Source organism: Patiria miniata, unplaced genomic scaffold, assembly GCF_015706575.1.
Source record: "Patiria miniata isolate m_02_andy unplaced genomic scaffold, ASM1570657v1 HiC_scaffold_7, whole genome shotgun sequence".
Lineage (NCBI taxonomy): Eukaryota > Metazoa > Echinodermata > Asteroidea > Valvatida > Asterinidae > Patiria > Patiria miniata.
The window spans coordinates 28,629,750-28,652,552 of NW_024037074.1; the positions used below are offsets into that span (position 1 = coordinate 28,629,750).

At 40.9% G+C, this 22,803-nt stretch overlaps 1 protein-coding gene across 1 annotated transcript; it reads left to right on the forward strand.

Moving 5' to 3' along the window:
- Positions 1–270: 270 nt before the first annotated feature.
- Positions 271–10,706, forward strand: LOC119745085 (collagen alpha-1(X) chain-like). The gene is made up of 2 exons (XM_038221307.1): positions 271–328; positions 9,870–10,706. The coding sequence occupies exon 2, from the start codon at positions 9,870–9,872 to the stop codon at positions 10,704–10,706; it is 837 nt and encodes a 278-aa protein (XP_038077235.1). The 5' UTR covers positions 271–328.
- Positions 10,707–22,803: the final 12,097 nt, after the last annotated feature.

Here is a 22,803-nt window from a genome sequence, read left to right on the forward strand (position 1 = left end):
GTGTCACCGACATTCATACGATCTTTCCACCAATTAGATGCGTCTATTTGAGTGTCGGTGATGAAAGCTTCGGGTTTAACGTGTGGCAATGTAAAATTGGCATCATTTCCGTCTCACAAATATGAAGCGAGTCAGTGATGTGTGATTGACAGCGCGCAGGGGCCAATCACAAACCGGGCATGCCAGTTCCTCAGTCACTGCTCGGGAAATCGACGTCAATATTTAAGTCACAAGCTGCCGGCTCTCTCCTCACAACGACCGCAGCTCATGCTCACGTTCAGACGACAACCCGAGAGAACTGTTTGCAAGATCGAACAAGAATTGCACGGTGAGTGTTTGAAACAATCTTTACGATAATTCTGCTAACTTTTGGATTGATTTTTTTTATATATATGATATTGACACAAATGTGCTCAGTATAGCCAAAACAGTGCGCTGCAAATATTTCCGACCATGATGATTTCATTCCCATACGGTTATTCGAAAACTTATCATGCGATATTGGTGCTTGAATCATAACCAGGTACTATGTTGCATAGAATACCACTGAATTAGCTCTAGTCTGAACAGTTGATGCGGATTCGGACCAACATTTTTTGAGGCCAAAATCAGGCAATAATATAGCTAAGAGCAAATACATGTATATAGTCACGATTTTTTTTTATTTTGGGATTCCTGTCTGACAATATTTCAGCTCCTACTTACAAAGTGCACTCTCGACGCATTTTAATTGCCTTAAATACTGAATTGTGAAAAAAAAACACTATAAATTCCTGGAAGTTTTATAATTTTTATTGCCATTCAGGTTCGCCAGTTTTCCAGTCAAACATGGCTGTAGCTTTTTCAAGAGTGTATTACATCAAGTTCCTTATTATTGAAGTTCATGCACTTTCACAATTTTGTCAGATGATAAATTTAAACCTTATGGTGTTTAACGAAAGAAATCTTGCGAAAGCTCGACCGCCCATAATATCACTATGATCAATCACCTCCTTTATTTTCTCGCTAGTTTTCCCTGTTTATTGTCAAACCTGACATGCCGATGCGATGCGCTCACCTCCCCCCCCCCCGGAAATCACTCTAGCTAATACAGGATAAAAGGTTATGCGGAAGTTGGCCACGGAAAAACGTTTAAAGGAAATCGTGACACCTGAAACATCCTGTCCTATGTTGTGTTATTGAAAATTGGGATAATCTCAATACCTTTTGCGTAATGTAATGTATTTTTTAAACTGTGTTTTAAAACCTTTTCTGCTTATGGGTGCAGGCCAGCAAATCAGTCCGAAATTGCCTTCGCCGGCAAAATCACGAACTGCATGCCCTCAAATTCTTCAGAATTAGAGCATTTTGAAGGCCGTGAACTTGATTTAAAAAAAATAGGTTTGAAGCCGTGCAGAGGACTGCGAGCTCGTATTTCTGTGAAATGTGGATAATGATTCGGCCCTGAAATGCCTCTATTTTGCAGTGGAGCGTAGGCGTCTATTTTCAAAATGGCGATTGGCTTCAGGCCTGCTTTTAGGGGTGATCATCTTTGATCACCTAGATGATTTAACCCCAGAAAATTTAACAGAAAATGAAGGATGATGAAATAATCTTTAATTTGATGTACGTCTTGAACAGTCCTCAGAGAGTTATTACCTGAATTCCTGAAGTCGGGACATAACACTTTTATTGGGGTCTATTGAAATGTATTACTGGTCTGCAACGATAGGTCTAAGCGTTACTTTCAAGCGTTGCAGGATAAAAGTGTCAATTGTCAGAATAGACTTAAGGGCGCTGATGCGAACAAATCGGATCATGATCACATACATTTTATCCCCGCATGATCAAAAAGTTGGACACAAAACAGAGGCAGTCAACTCACCATTCTATGTTCATCGTGGCTTGAGCAGCCTTTTATTCTCACAATTAAATTCGGCAAAGTCTAAAGTTTCCGGTCGATGCTAACTCGCGAAACTGCAATTATCATAAGGTAAACATATATGAACTTAAACATATTTATATGTGCAATGACTTGTTTCCGGTCGAAGCTAACTCGCGAAACTTTTCAGCACAATATTTGCAATATTTTGTTTCCGTCCAAAGCTTGAAACATCACGGCATATAATTGCAAAATGTAGTTTCCGGTCGATGCTAACTCGCGAAACTTTTCAGCATACCATTTGCAATACTTTGTTTCCGGTCGATGCTAACTCGCGAAACTTTCAGCACAATATTTGCAATATTTTGTTTCCATCCAAAACTGGAAACATCACGGCATATAATTGCAATATGTTGTTTCCGGTCGATGCTAACTCGCGAAACTTTTCAGCATACCATTTGCAATAATTTGTTTCCGGTCGATGCTAACTCGCGAAACTTTTCAGCATAATATTTGCAGCATATTTTGTTTCCGTCCAAAACTGGAAACATAACGGCATATAATTGCAATAGGTTGTTTCCGGTCGATGCTAACTCGCGAAACTTTTCAGCATACCATTTGCAATAATTTATTTCCGGTCGATGCTAACTCGCGAAACTTTTCAGCATAATATTTGCAGCATATTTTGTTTCCGGCCGAAGCTGGCTCGCGAAACAGCTCAATTCATTGACAAAACTTCAGTGCAAGTACATATCATATTATCAGAGTTGTAACGAGTCACTGATTTTTGTGACTCGAGTCGAGTCGAGTCATTTTAAAGAAGTGACTCGAGTCGAGTCGAGTCATTAGGTCAACAAGGTCGAGTCGAGTCGAGTCGAGTCACAGAATGTGGTCGAGTCGAGTCGAGTCGAGTCAAGTATTTAGTTCGAGTCAATTCGAGTCACAAATATTTGAACACTAAATTACAATAAAAAGCAACAAACACAAGAGAGAAAGAATACGAGGCACCAGTCTATTACGGAAATCCAAAGACATAAAGTATGCTGTATGGTACCCAACCAACAGTTTCCATTGCTAGCTCACGTCACAGATAAGAAGATGTGAAACTTCGGTCTTATAACTGGTTTGGCTTCGGGTCTAGATTTTGTTGTTCGCTGATCGCTGACAATGTTAAAACCTAGTTGCCTTATACAAAACTGTTTCTGATTATTTAAAGGTGGGCCCGTCCGTATCCATTTTTTTTTTGTGAAATCGGGACATGAATTTAGCCAGCGTTCCACCAAGAACTTCAAAATCGCCTGAAACCAATGATGAAACCACGGATTGAGAAATGCGTTTTAAGTCTGGTTCCGGGTTTAGCATTACATGCTATAGAACCACAAGGTGGGAGTCCGCGACACGGTGTATGTTTGTTGTTTCATTATGGAGGAAGGAAACAGACTGCCGCTGTATATAAACGTACATTATTCGCGAACATTAACGTGACGTGAACAAAAACTGGCAACGCGAACGGCGCAGCGTAAGTCATTGCAAATATTTTTCGCAATTAAGTTTTGCTTTTATTTTGGGACTCGAGTCTTATTAGCCTTCCTCGAGTCGAGTCGAGTCATTCTGATGAGGGACTCGAGTCGAGTCGAGTCATTTGCTCGCAGTGACTCGAGTCGAGTCGAGTCATTTACCCGTCGGGACTCGAGTCGAGTCGAGTCGCCAAAAAATGTGACTCGAGTCGGACTCGAGTCGAGTCATTGACTCGAGTCATTACAACTCTGCATATTATTGTTAAACAAGACTGTTCTCGTTTAATGCAATTAGCAATATTAATCAAGTCGCATTCCTTGTACAAATTGTAATTGACCCCCTTCATAAGTTTGGCGCTCAAAATGTGTACAGTAACCACCACCGGATTTAGGAAGTGTTTATCCCATCCATGCCCTGCAGCAAATGAAGTATTGATTTTATGGTAAGCACCTGAGGCCTATTGGGGGTCTTGGAATGCAAATCCCGCCAAACGGACATGTTGGGACTTCCATCATGACCGCCGCCAAAGAGCCTCAGTTAGAATCGTTAAATAATACTTTAACAATAACCAAAAAGGGAATTATAAAAATTGGCAATAAGGAATGTGTATCCCTCATCTGTCAAGTGGATCCATCGGCAACAAACAACTCAGAACGGGACCACTGTATTTCAGGATGCCAAATGACCCCTCCGGGAGTGTTCCGGAAAAGGGCATAGATACCGCGATTGATGGACCGCCGGGACCTCTCAACGGCGCTCTGCTTCAAGGCAGTGGGGTAAACTAATCGTGGCAGGAGCTCTGAGAAGAAAATCACCGCATGGGGGAACATCTCGCGGACGGCAACAAGGCATTGACGGGCCATAAAAGTCAGCAACTGCTTGTGAACAAGGCCGAGGTCATTTGACCCAACGTGCAAGATGATGAAGTCCGGCATCTGTGTGGCGTTGTGCCACGCCTCAGTTATTAGTTCATTGAATTGGTGAAACTGCAATCCCCGTCGACCCATCCAGTGGATGTGGGCCAGCTGTTTGATCTCATCCCCCAGGGAGAAACGTTCGCCACACGAGATGCCCTGGTCACAAACGAATCAACGACAATCCTGACTGTTGGCTTGCCCGGGTAATCTCATGTAGGTTAGAAAACAAAAAACAAAACAAAAAATTTAATGTACCAAATTGATTAAATCTGCTGCACATGACATTAATTAAACCAATTTGGTGGGATCCTAATATAACGGCGGTAAGCCAGAAACAGACAAAAATGCAATGAACTGCACCAATTGTTGTAAAGACGGACATCGCTCGGAATCAAAATTGTGAAAATCGCTAAACCATCGAAAAAGACTCCAAGCTCGCTTAAATAATGAATGCGTACGGGGTGCAAGTGAGTCTTGCAAAAGACCTTGAACTTCTAACTGTAACTGCTCCACAGGTTGGCAGGCAAGGGAGTCATATCGCAGTCTGCATTGGGGGCGAGATGACGAAAACGTGTCATCTGGAAACGGGAAAGAGCGTCAGCAACGCCATTAGCAAGGCCCGGCACATGGCGAGAATTGAACTGAACATTACATGTCAAACAATGAACCACCAATGTACGCACCAGTTGCATAATTAACGGGCACTTAGACGTATGTCTATTGATGATACTAACTACAGCCTGCATGGTTATCACACCAAAAAATCACTCGCTTGATGCGCAAATGCTCACCCCACAACAGTAATGCAAGAGTGATGGGAAACACTGACTCGAGAAATGCTTTCAAAAAAACGTCTCGATTCGATAAACTCGGGCCATTTACCATGAGTCCAACTCCCATCCAAAAAAGCCCCAAACCCAATCACTGCAGACGCATCGGTGTACAGGTGTAAATGGTCGTTATTGAGCCAAACTGACGCTGGAAAGAAAACCGTGCCATTAAAATGCAGCAAAAACTGCTGCCAAACCTGCAAATCAGCCCGAGCACCATGCGAAATACGAATTCTATGATGAGGCTTTAATTAGTTAAATCATGTAACCGGCGAAGAAAAGCCCTACCCGGCAATACAGCCCTACAAAGGAAATCCAAACTGCCCAGTAATGATTGGATATCATGTAGGGTACGTTTTTTCTTGCTTAGCGAACTGCAAAGCTTGTGGTTGATTGCAACCAGTTTGTCAGGTGGGATTCGTACCTGTTGGGCTAGTGTATCAATTTCGAGCCCCAGAAACGTTAGGTAAGTGGTGGGACCCTCAGTTTTATCATCTGCTAACGGGACCCCAAACTGATCACAAACTACTTGAAAAGCCTTGAGGGAACGTGCGCACTCGGGAGATGTGCTTGGTCCCATAAACAAGAAATCATCAAGAAAATTCAGAAAACGTGGCAATTGTGCTACCATATACGAGTACAATATTCAAGGAACGTACTAAAACGCCCGAAGGAAACACATGATATAGAACAACCCATAGGCATACACTTATCATAAAAGATCATGCCGTCGTGAGAAAAACCTAACCACTCAAAATCGTCAGGGTGAATGGGGAGCAAACGAAATGCAGATTTTTATATCCGATTTGGCCAGAAGCTAAGCACCCTGATCAAAGTTAGGTAGCATGGTTATGGCGTCATCAAAACTTGTGTCAAAAAAGTCATTTACTGAATTTCCAACTGGAGAAGACAGATTATGAATTAATCGAAACTCCCCAGGAGTCTGTTTTGGAACAAGACCTACGGGTGAACAACGTAAATGAGGAAAAGGCTCAGACTCAAACGACCCAGTTCAACTTCGCGATCAATTTTAGATTGTAATATTGTGGGTTTTTTTTTTTTTTTTTTTTTTTTTTGCGAGCTGACAATGAATTACGAGCAGAGAAGCTTGCCCTAGGCCCTGAATAGCCAAGCCTAAAACCCTGTGAGAAACCGTCAGCCAACAAAGCTGCATCTTGCCGATTCGTGAAGGTGCGTAAAAATGGCAGCATCTTACTTAGCTTTACTGGGGTTTGCGCCAGCTGCCGCGGGGCGTGCTGTGGCGCGAATTGCTTGGTTTCCCCTACAACGAATTGCTGGGTGGCCGCCCGCCTGGCAGGAGGAGCAACGGTGTGCGAAACGGCAAGTGGCGCGGACACAGTATCCCCTGTTAAAATCATTGCATGTGAGTTTACTGGTGGGAAGGGAGGTTGCACGTCTTGGGCCGAAACCAAACCCGAGACCGGTACGGTCACGTTGCTGGAAGGGACGAACATTATGCGGCTGACTAACAGCCGGCGCACCGAGAAGAGCAAGCCACAGTTCAGCATCTATGCTGGCCCAGGAACGAGATGGCAAACGCGCTTGCCGCAATCAAAACTGCACATCATAATCCCGCCAGCCATAGCCAGCATGTCGGAAAGCAGCAGAGCGGATGGTATCCGCATAATTTAGCAAATGGCGGGCAAGCGTAGGGTGTCGTACCAAATAACGATGCAAAAACTAGAAAGGCAGATGTCCACTGTTCGATTGACAAAAATCTAGGAGCCTGCTTATGAGGACGAATCTGCCAAGCCGGCGACTCAATGGACCCGATCAAAAAACAGTATCATCCAAAGAATTATCAGCACCCGAACCACGGTGGGACTTCAAAAGTGCGCCAAACTCAACAAACTCCCCTTTCCAAAATTTTTCCTGCAAATTGTGTGGCACTCTAGACCCAAGATCATCACACACACTAGTTAAAGTGACATCATTAGCAAAAGAGGACGATGCAATTGAAGAAGTGATCGGGGCCGAACTTACAGACAGGGATGGAAATGGGGAAGATATGGTCACAATGGACTTACCCAACTCCGCATTGGACGAGCTTCCTCCGGGCCGACTGACTGATGGAGCGGCAACCAACTCACCTCGTTGATACTCCCCTGACCGCCTGTAGCCAAGGGAACCGCGGTGCCAGCCGGGGCTGCCGCGTCCATCTCGCCGGAACTCGCAGTCGCACTTCCACCGGCGACCGGCAGTGATGGTTGGGAGGACGATCGGGGCCGTCCCCGAGACCGTTTCGCTCCATCCGCCGGCCCAGAGACAGCTTGTTGCTTGGACTTAGTGCGAGGCATAATTAAAAATCACGAACGCAGAACTAAGCTCATGAAAGCCGGAAAATAAAAAAATTAGAAATTCTATGCTAACGAAATAAAATGGGTATAACTTCACCCTTTGGCTGCTCAAGCAATCATGAACTTTGCTCGTAAAACCAGGGTATATATAGTCAAACCGCCCTTCAGTTTGACAAGCCAAGGTAATAAAACATTTTGTCTAGCGGTCAAACATGGAGGGCCACCTTTTGACCCCTACCTGACCAGCCTCAATGTCCAGCTGGGATAAATTATTTGAAGCCAAAGTTATGGCCTCAAATCGATTATTCATGTTTAAATTTCCCCCGGACAAGCAAACGAAACAAACAAAAAACCAGGAGAAAAAAGGGATAAAAAGAAAAAGAATAAAGAGGTGCGATCATATTGTTGTTAATTTAATTGGTTGGGGTGCAAATGTCCCTGGACACCCTCAAAAAATTATCAATCGGGAAAATATTTTGATATTCGGGGGGAAAATGTGCTTTGTCCTCCTCTACACAAAAAAAATCCTGGCGACGCCCATGGCTGGAAACATTTGTAGAAATCGTGTTAAGAGTTGAGGTTTGCGCAAATTATTCGAGCGTCAATTTAGATTTTGCATCTTCCCTTAAAAAAAAGCAGATTTCTTGTCCTAATTTTACCCGGTTCTTCATATTGGTTAATGACGAAACACGCACGAGATTTTTTCTTTCATGTTTACGTACATACAATCAGTTTCGTAAAACAAAACCCAAATAATAAGAGAACTAAAAGAACTAAAAGAGAGATATGCATGCAAACTATAGAAACAGATTGAAGACTGCATTAACCGTTGATCGTGTTAGCGATAACAAAAGAAAATTTGATTGATTTTGAGTATCCTTTTAATTATCTTTTTATTTCCACAGAGTGATTACAACAATTAACAAACTGGTTAATATGGTCTAAATATGAAAAAAAGGTATATTTTATTTGCGCAATAGACCTCATTTTGGGCGAGTGCTCAAAATGTCATTCTTTCTACAATCTAGCCACCTAACAATGTTCCTGTCATGTTTCCTTCCCTGACAATTAAAACAAAAGTGTGTAAATTGCTTCATGAAATTTTATCAAAAGTCATGTCATTTTATCATTTGTTTTAACACTGCCACATAATATTTTCAAGGGCGGACCCAGAGAGTTTATTGCCTGGCGAAGTTTGAGCCGGGAGAAAGGTTAAGTGTGGAAGTGCTCTCTCAATCAAAATTTGCCTTTTTTGATAAATATTCGGTCACTGCCGGGGGAGGGCGCCCTCTCCGCTCCCCTAGAGCCGCCACTGATCTGGCTAAACTGCCGAATTTTATTAAACATGAATGCTTTTGTGATCGTAAGCATGAAGTTAAATTCCCGAGCTGGACTGAATCTAAAGCAAAATAAACTCAATACAAATACGTCAATTGCCTACTTTTTATGTGCATAGTGGAGATACCCTTAAATATTTTGATCGTTCGCTAAATTCAACTGGGTTTGAGAATGCTTGCGCGTTTGTATGCGAATTTGAAAGAAAGTGTTTACACATTGAATGGGCAAGGTGTGAAATTGGACCGGAAAAACATATTTAAATGAAGAATATGCTGTTTTAAAAACTCAGATAATTATGCTTTCAAAAATGATTCAATGACTTACTAGTGCCTCAAAAATACACAGATTTTTTTTGTATGATGAATTTGAATAAATTGTTTAATGGATTTGAATAAAGGCTTTCATGAAAGCGTTTGAATCAGTTTAATGTTGATTTCAGGGAGCATTCAGGTTCCAGAGAAAAATGTCACAAAGCGTCATTAAAACATGTTGCTTTTTCTGGGCGTATTCGGTCACGAAAATGCAAATAATCTTTGACCATTGTTTTTATTTCTGAATAATTGTTCCTGGTTTCGAATGATTATTGATCAAAGTGAAAAAACCTCAAAATAGTATTAAAATCAATGATTAAAGTATTTCTTTCTTTACTCAAGCATAAACGTTACCACTTTTCTTTGTTTATTATTTTTACAGTGAACTCATTTTGATCTCTTCTTGGACCTGATTTTCAAGACTTCAAGACCGAACCATCGAAGTAGGTGTGATGATGTTTAATTGATTCTATCATGACCGTGGAAAGGGCGTGCCGTCACATAAGAAAAATAATGTAATTCGGTCTCCTTTCCAAACTTTTATCGGCAGGCAAAACAATAATACTAACAAGTGTGGATTGCCCGTAGTTGCCATGGCAACAGATTTAGAAAGAACCCACCTTTTTATTTACATGTTATCCCCTTGCTCTCGGATAGGCCAATGCCGACACATTCTCTGAATAATGATTCCTCCAAATTATGTCTCGTATACAAGTTCTTCATTTTATGTAGTGATTTTGGTTGTAATTTTAGGCCCTGTATTGTTTTCCTTTCAGATGAAGATCTGCGTGGCCACCATTCTGTCAATCGCCCTCCTTCTGGGTAACTCTGTCAAGCTCCGAGCTTCCGTTACTGGGCCGGTTCCCTCGGATGGCGATGGTCCTGCATCTCAGGTGTGTCAGCAGTGCTGCCAGGGACCTGCTGCAATACCCGGAATACCAGGTCTGCCTGGGCCAGCAGGACCGATGGGGCCGTACGGTCAGCCGGGGTCAAAGGGCGATGCAGGTCAGCAAGGTGAGAATGGCCCTATTGGACCTATGGGTGAGCGGGGAGCTCCTGGGAACACTGGGTCTAAAGGTGATGATGGGATTGGTCTGCCCGGCAAGATAGGTCCGAGAGGGCTACCTGGTTTTGTTGGAGGAACTGGGGAAACTGGTGTCAAAGGTCAGAAGGGTGAGCCAGGGGAGACACCAGACGATTTAAACCAGCGGGTAGCATTCACCGTGGTCAGGACGAGCGACTCGGATGAATCTACAAGTTCCGTCACCCATTTGCCCTTCCAGCAGACCGTGACGCTTCTACCAGGTACCAGTTTTGATCTCGAAACCGGTACGTTCACTTGTGGTGTGCCGGGCACCTACGTATTTACGTTTTCTGTTCTTAAGCATAGTAACAGCGGTCAACTTGTCATCCATCTTGTTAAAAACAACTACAAGGTGATCACCACCTATGGTGAATCAAATCAACGAGGTCAGTTGTCTGGAAGCGCAGTGCTGGTTCTGCAGCGTGGAGATACGGTGTATGTTACCATGTACGGTAGGGCGCGGAGTCATAGCACCGAGCACTACACCTCATTCAGTGGCTTCCTCCTTTATCCGGAGTCAGTTAATTAATTAATAAATAATCACCACGCATAAATATACAAGAGCAGTGCTGCCCCCCCCCCCCCCAACCAAATGAGCGGGTTTTTATTTGGCCGAAACAATAACCAATGATTTAACAGAAATAATGTTCAATGTAATAATAATAAACAAAATGTCTTCTAAGGGTACCATTAACAATAATGATAAAATGATTAATTTTAAATAACACGTTTAGCATTGATATATCAAAACAGTTTACAAAACATCAACACTACTTGAAAAAAAAAAAATCTTTCAAAATAAGATAACAATAATACTCCCATTTTTTTAAGGAACAATTTTCAGCCGTGATTGAAAAATTCCAAATTCATAAATCTTTCTCAATTAAGCTGAAAGTCTATTCCGCCGATGCATACATGGTATAAGCTCGATCCTTGGATGCCTTGCTAGACTTTGGACGAACTTTCAGATGGTTGAACTTAACTTCATCACAACGTTTAGTGCGAATGTAACACTCATGAACTGATCTCAACTCCACGGTCTGAAAACTAACAAAGGATCTTGAATTCAACCCTTACCGTATTTATAACCGGGAGCCAATGTAGTTCCTGAAGTATGGATGCCCCAGTAGTAGGGATAATCAGTCAGGCAGCAGCATTCTAAATATGTGCAGTTTCTTAAGCTGGTAAACGTATGAACCAAAAATAAGAAAAAAGCAAATAAGCTGTTCCAATAATCTAATCGGGAACTAACAAATGCATGTGTGAATAAATAATGTATTTGTTTACATTTGCACCGCACAGATCCGTATAGGCAATAGATTTACAATTTTGAGTGCTTTTAATTTAGCTTTTCGTAAAACAGCATTGAGAAATATTAAACAAGTGTGCTTTAAAATGTTTGACAACAATTATATTTTTGTCCACTGTGGCATGAAATATTGTTAATAGAGTTTTAATAACAATGTGAACAAATAAAATATTTAAGAAAATATGTTGTTCACTTTGTTATGTGAACATGCATAATAAGTGATGACGATTTTGAAACGTACATATTTCTGCACCGGTTGGATTATTCTTAGGTGGGTGGAGACTCGCCCCGAGTCATTATTTAAACCTCGGAACGATTTTGTTTCTTGCTGAAAAGTGTATTAATTTGAATTGCACCGCAGAAGCGAATGTATTGTATATAAATGGGTGACGTTACGTACCTTTTTCATATTACCAACCACGGCCTGTATCAAAGTGTATCCCTTTGTAATATAAAATGCTTTGTTTCTGAAAAACTGAATACATACACTTTTTTTTAATTAGAGTTTAGTTCAAGCTCGAACACGCTTCGTGTTTGAAGTGTATTGTTGCTATATTAATAGTTTTTGGAGTGGTTCATGATCTGATGTCACTTTGTAGAGATATTTGGCTATTTCCGACTCTGTTTTTAGTGCACCCAATTTTCACAATCAGAAAACACGATTATGGCATGGGCGCCGCCATATTAATACACACTGTAACTCATGGAACGTGTAGTTAGTGTCTCTCACAGAGCGTATCATAAATGCATGGACATACGACAAGTACGTGACAAAAATTCCTTTAGTTTAACATTTTGCAATGTGAACAAAATAACAGTTTTATAAATAGCTCAAATTTGCACTGCATTGAAGCATTTTTGCTGTATATTTTTAAAGACCTCTTTGATAATTTGATCTTAGCAGTATTTAAAAAAAAATATAGCAAAGTCAACATGTGCCTTCTGAAAGTAGCATAAATATTTAGATAAACGATGCTGCACCTAAAATGGTCAAAAATGTAGAATAGTGTGCATTGAATGGTTTGTTTTTGTTCGCACTGTAGCTTTGGTACATCGATCGATAGGAATACATCACACACATAATTATACAAGCGATTTTTTTGATGTAAATTTTCAACTGAGCTGATTACTAAATTAAGGACGGTAACGTGCAAAACAAATATCGTGATGGATTATCAATCCCACCCCATCATTTTTGAAAGCTTATACAAAAAAATGAACCATGTCTTTTTTGCTTTATTGCTTACAAATTGAAAGCTCAAATAAAAAAGTCCACTACAAAGGAGAAAATTAGGCGGCGCTTGTCGTCATGATTTGAGACAACAAAACGGCCCCTTCTCACTTTAGAGGACAAGAAGTAAAGAAACTTAAATGAAATCGACCTGGGAAATCAACCCAAAACACGTAAACGTAGTGAATATTTAGTTTATTTCAGCCCCATTTTTTTCCCCTGGAGTTTTGCCAGGAGGAATAGATTGTTTTAGGGCTACAAAGGTATTCACTTCTGAATGAGACGCCGACCCACGTTCAGTCTTCTGTTCGTGAAATAGGCTTCATTACCTGGTACTTTAGAAATGTTTAGTTTTTATTTATTTATTTCATTTGTGGCCTGACATTTATTCGTTTCCTGCGGTGTAAAATGCATGGGTCTCCACCTCCGTTTAAGACTCGATAATATAGGAAACCCGAACCGGTCTACCAGCAGCAGTGAAGCCAGAGTTCCCACCATGGGGGACTGGTGGAGGTGCAAGATGTTATTCCAGTGGGAGGGAAGGGGGGGGGGCAAATTCTGTTATACCTTATAACCGCATGGTCATTTATGGGAATAAATTATTTTCCGGGGGGGGGGGGACTGCGGGACATTATGTTCTACTGGCGCGTGTAAGCCCAAGTCCCTTACACCACCCCACCCCACCTGGCTATGCCGCTGTCTACCAGCAGGGCGGATTTGATACATCTTTTAAGCACATTAAAGCGGCCACATCAATTGGGAAAAAATCGATTATTTTACAAGAATACAATAGACGACACGACTGTTGTAAAATCGACTTACTCATCCTCTTCCTCTTGATGGAAATATTAATGAAAAGAAGAACAACAGAACCCTGGCATTACATAAACGCCCCCCCCCCATCTCGAAGCCGCCTTACCGTAAATTTGGGGTATTGGGGATCCGCCGTAGGCTGCCCGGGGTGGTCAGGAGGTAAAGAGATGCATAGGCGTAGGCAGCGGTGGTGGGGGGGGGGGATGATTTACTCCCGCCCCCAATATTTTGAAAAGAGTGCCCTTTTCCATTCAAATGCCCTTATTTCACCACCGCTTACCACCCAATAATTTGTAAAGAGTGCCTTCTTTGTTCAATGCCCTTTGAAAAAAAAAGTGGCGCCCTTTTTCGTGTGATATACCGTTTCGGATGCCTAAATGTTTTAATAGTACGCCTGTATCGCCCTGAAAAGCACCATTTTATTGTCGGTTATAGTGTTCATAATTGTCGGTTGTAAACAGCGCCCCCATCGACAGATGGTACCAGCCTAACCCCCCCCCCCCCGGCCGCTTTTTGATTTTACGGAGGCCAAAATGTCCGGTGAAAAATTGTGTCTACATTTCACCACGGATGTTCGAACATTCAAACAATAAATATGACCGTGATACGCCACTGGGACGATGGGGGGCAGGCCCGGGGTTCCTAAGGGGAATTCGTGCTTCGGCTATTGAAGGTTGGGGTTTTGTTGAAGAAAGAGGTCTGTTGTATACGGTTGGATCCAAACAGTTGGGTGGGTTACGGGATTGGGTGTTGGATGGGCAAGGGTCAAGATACGGGTTGGCATATTTCTGTGTTTGGTTTTGGTATTCAGGTTGTGTTCAATAAGCAGACAGGGGGTTCTGCATGCGCAAGGTCGACTGCATGCCGATAAGTCGGTTTGTCCGAGCGCGCGTTTAACCGTAGGTGGGAATAGATGAATGGTTATAATTATTTGCCTTTGGGAACGGCTGGCATGCGCAAAACAAGTATACTTTTACCGTTAGAGGGCGGCAACTGTACATGGACCAAATATTATGCACACACTATATTTACGTATATTTATTTCACCTTCGTTTTTCTATCAAAAATGTAGACTGCATAACCTGACTACAAAATACTAGCCACCAAATGCGTGGCTCCATTAAATAACACGAAGCGCAAAGCAAACACTGATTGAATCACGTATGGCCGGTGTACGTCATTATTCTATCCACCAATCATAGTTAGTCACCCAACAAGTCGGTGACCACAAGTGAGTGGTCTGTAATTGACAGGTGCCAATCACAATTCACGTGTTTGAATGTGTCACCGACATTCCACCATCATTCCACCAATTAGATGCGGCTATTTCAGTGTCGGTGATACAAGTTTCTGGATTTAATACGTGGCAATGTAACATTGACATCATATCCCTCTCATCAATATGAAGCGAGTCGGTGACATATGATTGACAGCGCACAAGGGGCCAATCACAAACGGGCTCGGAAGTTCCTCAGTCACTGCTCGGGAAATCGACGTCAATATATAAGTCACAAGCTCCCGGCTCACTCCTCACAACGACCGCAGCTCCTGTCCACGTTCAGACGTCAACCCGAGAGAACTGTTTGCAAGATCGAACAAGAATTGCACGGTGAGTGTTTGAAACAGTCTTTTACGATAATTCTGCAAACTTTGGGATTGATCTTTTGTGATATATGATATTGACACAATGTGCTTATAGCCAAAACAGTGCGCTGTAAATATTTGCAACCCTTATGATTCCATTTCCATACGGTTATTCGATAACTTATCAGGCGATATTGGTGCTTGAATCATAACCAGGTATTATGATGCATAGACTACAGCTGAATAAGCTCTAGTCTGAAAAGTTGATGCGGATTCAGACCAACATTTTGTGAGGCCAAAATCAGGCAATAATATAGCTAAGAGCAAATACATGTATATAGTCACGATTTGTTTTTATTTGTTCGAGATTCCTGTCTGACAATATTTCAGCTCCTACTTACATAGTGCACCCTCGACGCATTTTAATTGCCCTCAATACTGAATAGTGAAAAAAAACCACTATAAATTCATGGAAGTTTTATATTTTTGATTGCCATTCAGATTCGCCGGTTTTCCAGTCATACCTGGCTGTAGCTTTTTGAAGAGTGTATTACATCAAGGTCTTTATTGTTATTGCACTTTCACAATTCTGTCAGATGATAAATTTAAACCTTTTCGTGTTCAAAGAAAGAAATCTTGCGAAAGCTGACACTCGACCCATAATATCAGTATGACCAATCACGAATTGTTTTTCTGTGCTAGTTTTCCCTATTTATTGTATCAGACTTATAATCCCGATGCGATCCGCTCATTTTTTTTTCCGGCAATCATTCTAACCAATTCAGGATAAAAGGTAATGTGGAAGTTGGCCACGGAAGAACGTATAAAGGAAATCGGGACTTCTCAAACATCCTGTCCTATGCTGTGTTATTGAAAACTGGGATAATCTCAATACCTTTTGCACTTTGTCTTTAAACTGTCATTTCACTAGATCACAATGCGTCATTCGGGTTTGATCACTATATAGGCCTGGACGTTCATACTTTCAAGCATTGCACGATAAAAGTGTCACTGGTTAGAAGAGACTAGAGGGCGCAAATGCAAACAGACCGGATCATTATTAAACACAAGTTCAAATTGCTTTATCTGGCTGGATTCATTTCTCGAAATCCTGTTAAGAGTTGATGTTTGTACAAATTATTCGGACATTCTGCTTAGCTGTCCGACTTCCAAGTTTGAAGAATCAGCTTTCATGGGCGTTGCGAGGGGGGGGGGGGGGGCATTGGGCGCTTGCTGCCCCCGGACATGCAAAAAAACAGGAGAAAAAAGGGGTGAAATAAGAAGACAGGCGTGAAATCATACTGTTGCTAATTAAATGGGAGTGGGGGCAAAACAAAAAAAAATCAATCGGGAAAATGCTGCAAAATATTAAAGGGATGGTGGGGGGGGGGTGTGCTTCGGTCAGTGCCGGCGGAGAGGGCGCCCCTCCGCACCCTGGATCCGCCACTGATCTTGCTACACTGCCCGATTTTCTTGAAAATGTGTAACATTTTTTAAACGTATGCAAGAAGTTGAATTCCCGAGCTGGTCTGAAATCCAAAGCACATGTGATTTCAATGCAAAGTAACGTCAATTGCCTCCCTTTTTTTACGCGTATATTGAAGACACCCTTAAATATTTTGATCGTTCGCTGAATTCAACTGGGTGTGAAAATGTTTGCCCGTTTTATGCAAATTTGAAGGAAAGTGTTGCATTATTGAACGAGCAATGTGTGAAATTGGACGGAAAAAAAATTATTTGAATGAAGAATTTGCTGTTTTAAAACTCACATAATAATTGACTTAGGCTACTAGTACCTCCGATAAAATGCAGACATTTTTTATTTGTAAAACGAATTTGAATAAAGGTTTTAATGAGAGCGTTTGAATACATTGAATGCTAATTTCAGGCAACATTTACTTTCCCGAGAAATTACATACAGCCACATTAAAACATGTTGCTATTTCTGGACGAATTCGACCAGGACAATACCCGTCAAATAATAATTTGTCCATTATTAATTAGTATCATTTTTCCCGTTTTCGAAAGATGATTTATCATATGAAACAAGTCTTTTTTTTTTTTTTTGCAGTAGGCCTTATTTTGGGCGAGTGCTCAAAACTTCATTCATTCTATCATCTAGCCACTTAACCCTAAAAGGGCCGGGAGCCGAAATTCTCCCCACCCCCCCCCCCCGCTTAACTTTTTTCAGCGATAGCCTTGAAATTCTTTATTATTTTCGCGACCCAAGCTGTTATGACTTGTTACCCTCGAGCCTTGCGCATTTTTTAATACGCGCCGAGAAAAAATAATTTTCTCATATACGTAGTTTACACAGAGCAGAATTACCATTCGTACATATGAATAATTAATTAGCCATAATTCCAAAGCCCTTTGACCTTTAATCATGAAATTTCTTGGGTGTGTTCATGATAAGTTGCTCTATAAATGTACTGTCACTCAATGGCCGATATCTTAGGAGGGGGCGGAATTTGCCCCCCCCCCCCCCACCCCGGCTTAAAAATGGTCAAAATAACCCGGCCCTTTTAGGGTTAGCATTGTTAAGTTCTGATATGCATGTTTTTTTTTTCTACATTCCTTCATCGAAAGGCCTGTCATGTTATACTTTGTTTCAACACTATCACACAGTATCTTCAAGGGCAAATCCAGAGAGTTTCCTGCCTGGGGTGGATGTTGTGCCGGGGAAAGGGGGTGGAAGGGCTCTTTCAAGTGAAATGTGACCTGATTTGATAAAACTTCGGTCACTGCTGGGGGGAGGGCGCCCCCTCCACACCACGGGATCCGCCACTGATCTTGCTAAACCTCCCAATATCATTGAACATGTGTTACTTTGGCAAACGTATGCATGAAGTTGAATTCCCGAGCGGGACTGAAATCCAAAGCACAATAATTCACTGCAAAGGTAACGTCAATTTCAATTGCCCACTTTTTAAGGCGTATAATGAAAATTTCCTTAAATATTTTTATTGTTCGCCAAAATCAACTTGGTTTGAAACTGATTGCCCGTTGTTATGCCAATTTGAAAGAAAGTGTTCATCACTGAATAAGCAAGGTGTAAAATTGGTCGAAACAAAAGGCTATTTGAATGAAGAATTTGCTGTTTTAAAATTCACACAATTATGCTTTCAAAAACATTTCAACAACTTACTAATGGCTTAAATATACATAAGATATTTTGGGTATAATGAAATTGAAGGAAAAAAAAGTGTAATGAAAGTGTTTGAATAAATTTAATGCTGATCTCAGGGAACATTCAGTTTCCCGAGAAATTTCACAAAGCGAGATTAATACATGTTGCTTTTTCTGGACGTATTCCGATCAAGAAACTACAAATAAAATCGTTTGACCGTTGTTCTTATTAGTGAATAATTGTTCCTGGTTTCGAATGACTATTTATCAAATTGGAAAAAAAACCTCATAATTGAATTAAATTGATGAATTATTTTTTTCTTTCTTTACTTAAGGTTCTGAGGCAGTTCAGTCAAACTTAGTGCCATTAATGTTCGGAAAACGGAATTCCTGTCTGACCATATTTCCGCCACTGCTTTCATTCTGCACTTTTGAAAACAAAATTGTCCAAACTGCCTGGTGGTTTCTCTAGTTCCTGAAAAACAAATTTTGATTTTTGTCGCTAGAAATAGCACACCATAGATTCATGGAAGTGTTTATTGTCAATAAACATGGCTATTCACGTGCGACTGTTTTCTATGCGAATCAGGCTGTATTTTTGTTTGAAGAATGTATATGGCTACATCAAGTTCCATGCTGTTATTGAAATTCACGCGCTTTCAATATTCAAGACGAATTAATATTTCTCCTTTTTGTTTACATTTTTGTTAAAAGAAAAAAAATCTTGCGGAAGCTCGACCCTTTTTTATCCATAAAATCATTATGATCAATAACTCCCTATTTGTTTCTTGCTGGTTTCCCCTGTTTATTGTATCACTTTAATGTTCAAACATAAAATCCCTGTGCGATGCACTCACATGTTTTCCCGGCAATCACTCAAACTAATTTAACGCTGTGGAAATTGGTCACGGAAGAACGTATCAGGAAATCCTGACAACGCAAACATGCCTGTCTCATTTGTGTTATTAATCAGTGGATATTCTCAGTACCTTTGAACTTGTTAAACCGTGTCAATCTGCTAGTTCATAGGTGCGACATTCCGATTTGATCATTAAGTTACTTTCAAGCGTTGCTGGTTAAAAGTGTCACTGGTTGGAATGAGCTAGAGGGCGCAAATACAAACGTACCGGATCATGATGATGCACACAATTTTCATCAAGTTCAAATTGCTTTATCGAGCATGATTCATTTGTAGAACTGATACATACAGTTGTTGTTTGTAGAAATTATTCGGCCCTTTTTAGCTCTGCTGTCCGCATATTTCTTAGAAAATTATATATGTCAGGGAAGGAAAAATGCATATCAGAACTTTTACAATTGTAAAGTGCTAAAGCCATAGCATGTTCATTTCATTAGGTCGCAGTTAGAGCATTTACGATTTCGTTTAAATGTTTCACAGCAGCTTGTGGTCGAACTGTTTTCTACATTTTCATTTGTTTACTTTCCATTTTGCACCGAGTAGGCCTATAGGCGAATTTGAACAATAAACTATATTTGTACACAGTATTGAATGGGTGAGTGTTCCAAATTTATTTATCTACATGTATCAGTTTGAAACTTTGCAAGTTTTCATATGCATATTTCCTTCACTGGCATTATAAATGGCTGTAAATTCCTTGATACGGCTTTCTCAAAAGTCCTGCCATTTTCATCTGTTTTAACACTATAACACAACATCTTGTTAATGCAACTACCCAATTGCATTGAACATTAATGATGCTGCTTTCACATAATCTAGAACAGTCCTGTGATCAAATTGAATGCCCAAGCTGGAGTGACATCGAAAGCTCAAAAATGTAATGCATTTATAAGTTTGTTCATGCTTTTCACGCGAGTACGAAGAATTTGAAAGAAAGTTTTGCATTGTTGAATGAGCATGGTGTGAAGTTGGACGGAAAAAGCTATTTGAAATAAAAGTGTACTGCTGTAAGACTCACATAATTCTTGAAAGATGAATTTCAATAAAGGTTTTGATGAAAACCTTTTACTTTGATTACATTGAATGCTGATTTCACTGAGTCAGAGAATAAACGAGAATTTGAACAATGCGATATTAACACAGGTTGCTTTCTCTGGACGTCTTTGGCCAGGAAAGCCTCCATTATAATTTTAATCACGATAGCATTATTTATCAATGAGTAAATGTTCATGATTTCGAATATTGATTTATCGAAAAGGAAACAAAAATACAATCAATTCAGAATCGATCATAAAATTATGTTATTCCTTACTCAAGTATAAACATTACCGGTTTCCGTTGGTATGTTTTTCAGCCTACACTGAACTCCTTGTGATCTCTTGTTGGACCTGATCTTCAACTGCAGAACAAACCATCGAGGTGGGTGTTTTGATATTTAATTGATGACTCTATCAGGACCAGGGAAGGGTCGAGATGTATAGCCCCCCCCCCCCCGCACCAACCCATCCACCCCACAGCACCCCCGAAATAAAACTCTCCCCCCCCCCACCGCTCCCAACCACCACCGACCGCCGCACCGCCACTTAAAAAAACCCTCAAATTTGGTCCCCTCCCGAACTTGTATCGGCGGGCAAAATAATAACAAATTCATCAAGAAAGGTGCACACCGGTAAATAGGCCTCAATCCACCCGCCGAGCTCATGAATAAAAGTTATACCCGCAAAATATTCTATATTAGAGAGTTTTGAGAGCCATACATTGAGGAATTGAAGAGATATGGCAATGAATCTCTGGCCCGGACTTGGGGCTTCCAATTCTGAGCATTTTGGATGCAATTGGGCTCGAAAGTGGCGCTATTTTGCCATGTTGTGGAAAGATCGTTTTTACAAGATGGCTACCTTTCCGCTTTGGGGAAAATGGGGTAGTCTTCTTTGGGTGAGAATTTCTCGAAAAGTCAAAGGTCAACCCATCAAAAAATTAAAATAAAATGAAAGATCACATGTTGATCATCATTTGTATGTGCTGCTACAATACCTGTGAAGGTTTTTAGTATTTTTAAAAGAATTTTGAAGTATGGGCATTTAGCACTAGTGTCTATGGGACGTTTAATGCAGGGTTGCACCAGTAAGGGTTTGGGCTCTTTGGCAAATCGCATTTTGCCAACAGCATTTTCTTCCAAAGAGGGCGCGCTACTCAAATTGCGGTCACAGTGAACGCGGAGATCTGTCCAACTGAAGTCGGCTTTAATTAAATACAAAAATAAACACTCGTTGTGAAGAAGAACATCTACAGAAAAACACATTGCATTGAATTGAAATGTCGTCTGATGATTGGTCGTGATATATGAAACAACAAAAGTGAAAATGGACTGGAAGCGTTGAAGAAAAATGAAGTATGATCACAAATATACAGTGTATTATATTCCATAAAAAATCCAAACTCGAGTCAATTTTAAATGCACAAAAATAAAAACATTCATTGTAGAGAAGATAAGTCAAGACCAAAACATTGCATTGAATTGAAATTTCGTTCGGTAATTGGTCGTAATATGTAGCACTCACAACATTGAAATCGATGGGAACCGATGACGAAAACACTGCATCGAAAACAAATGATGCAGTGTGTAAGGGTGCACACCGGTATATAGACCTCAATCCATCCGCCGAGCCATACGATTTGGGAATTTAAGAGATATAAACAATAACCTCTGGCGCTATTTTTGACATGTTGTGGTGGGAACGTTTTTCAAGATGGCTACCTTCGCGGTTTGGGGGGAAAATAGGGGCTGTATTCTTTGGGTGAAAATTTCTCGAAGAGTCAATGGTCAACCCACCTAAAATTGAAAATAAAATGAAAGATTATATGTTGATCAACATTTTTCTGTGCAGCTAAAATACCTGTGAGAGTTTCGAGTATTTTTAAAAGAATTTTGAAGCATGGACATTTAGCACTTATGTCTATGGTATTTTGAATGCATGGTTGCACCCGTAAGGCCTTGGGCACTCCCGTAAATTTTGTTAAAAGCATTTTCGTTCAAAAGAAGGCGCGCTACACAAAATCGCGGTCACTGTGAACGCGGTGATCTTGGCATTTAGCAATATAGTGTTCGGGAATTTCAATGCAGAGTTGCACCCATAGAGCCTAAAAGTACGCGCGCCATTTGTCTTTGTGCGCCTGGACCCCCCCCCCCCCCTACACACGACCTTTCTATGGGCATTTTACATTGGGTTGCCCTTTCTCTTTTTGGAAGTTAGATGTCATTTTTTGGCACGATTTATCTATTTCACGTCATGCGGATTTCAGTTTCTATTTGAGATGCTAGTAACAATTTTGAGGAGGGTGATGTCCCAATGATCCAAATATTCAAAACTCCGACTTTTACACGCTATATTTTTCGTATTTTGAGGGGTCCAGAAGCGCGCCACCAGGTCAGCTTTTAGGTTCTATTCTAAGGGTTGACCCCCCCCCCCCCAAAAAAAAATTGCTTTTCATACATTTAGTCCCTTGGCCTCAGAAAGGCCGCTGTCATAATAGAGCTGAACGCATTCTCTAATTAAATGTTTCTCAGAGTCAGAAATGTGTTTTAGACAAATTCTTCAGTTTATCTTACCTCAATATTTTTCTCTACTCTTTCCTATTGA

What these genes read in the sequence shown, in the direction of transcription:
- LOC119745085 (XM_038221307.1), top strand. Translation starts at nt 9,870, where the DNA reads ATGAAGATCTGCGTGGCCACCATTCTGTCAATCGCCCTCCTTCTGGGT.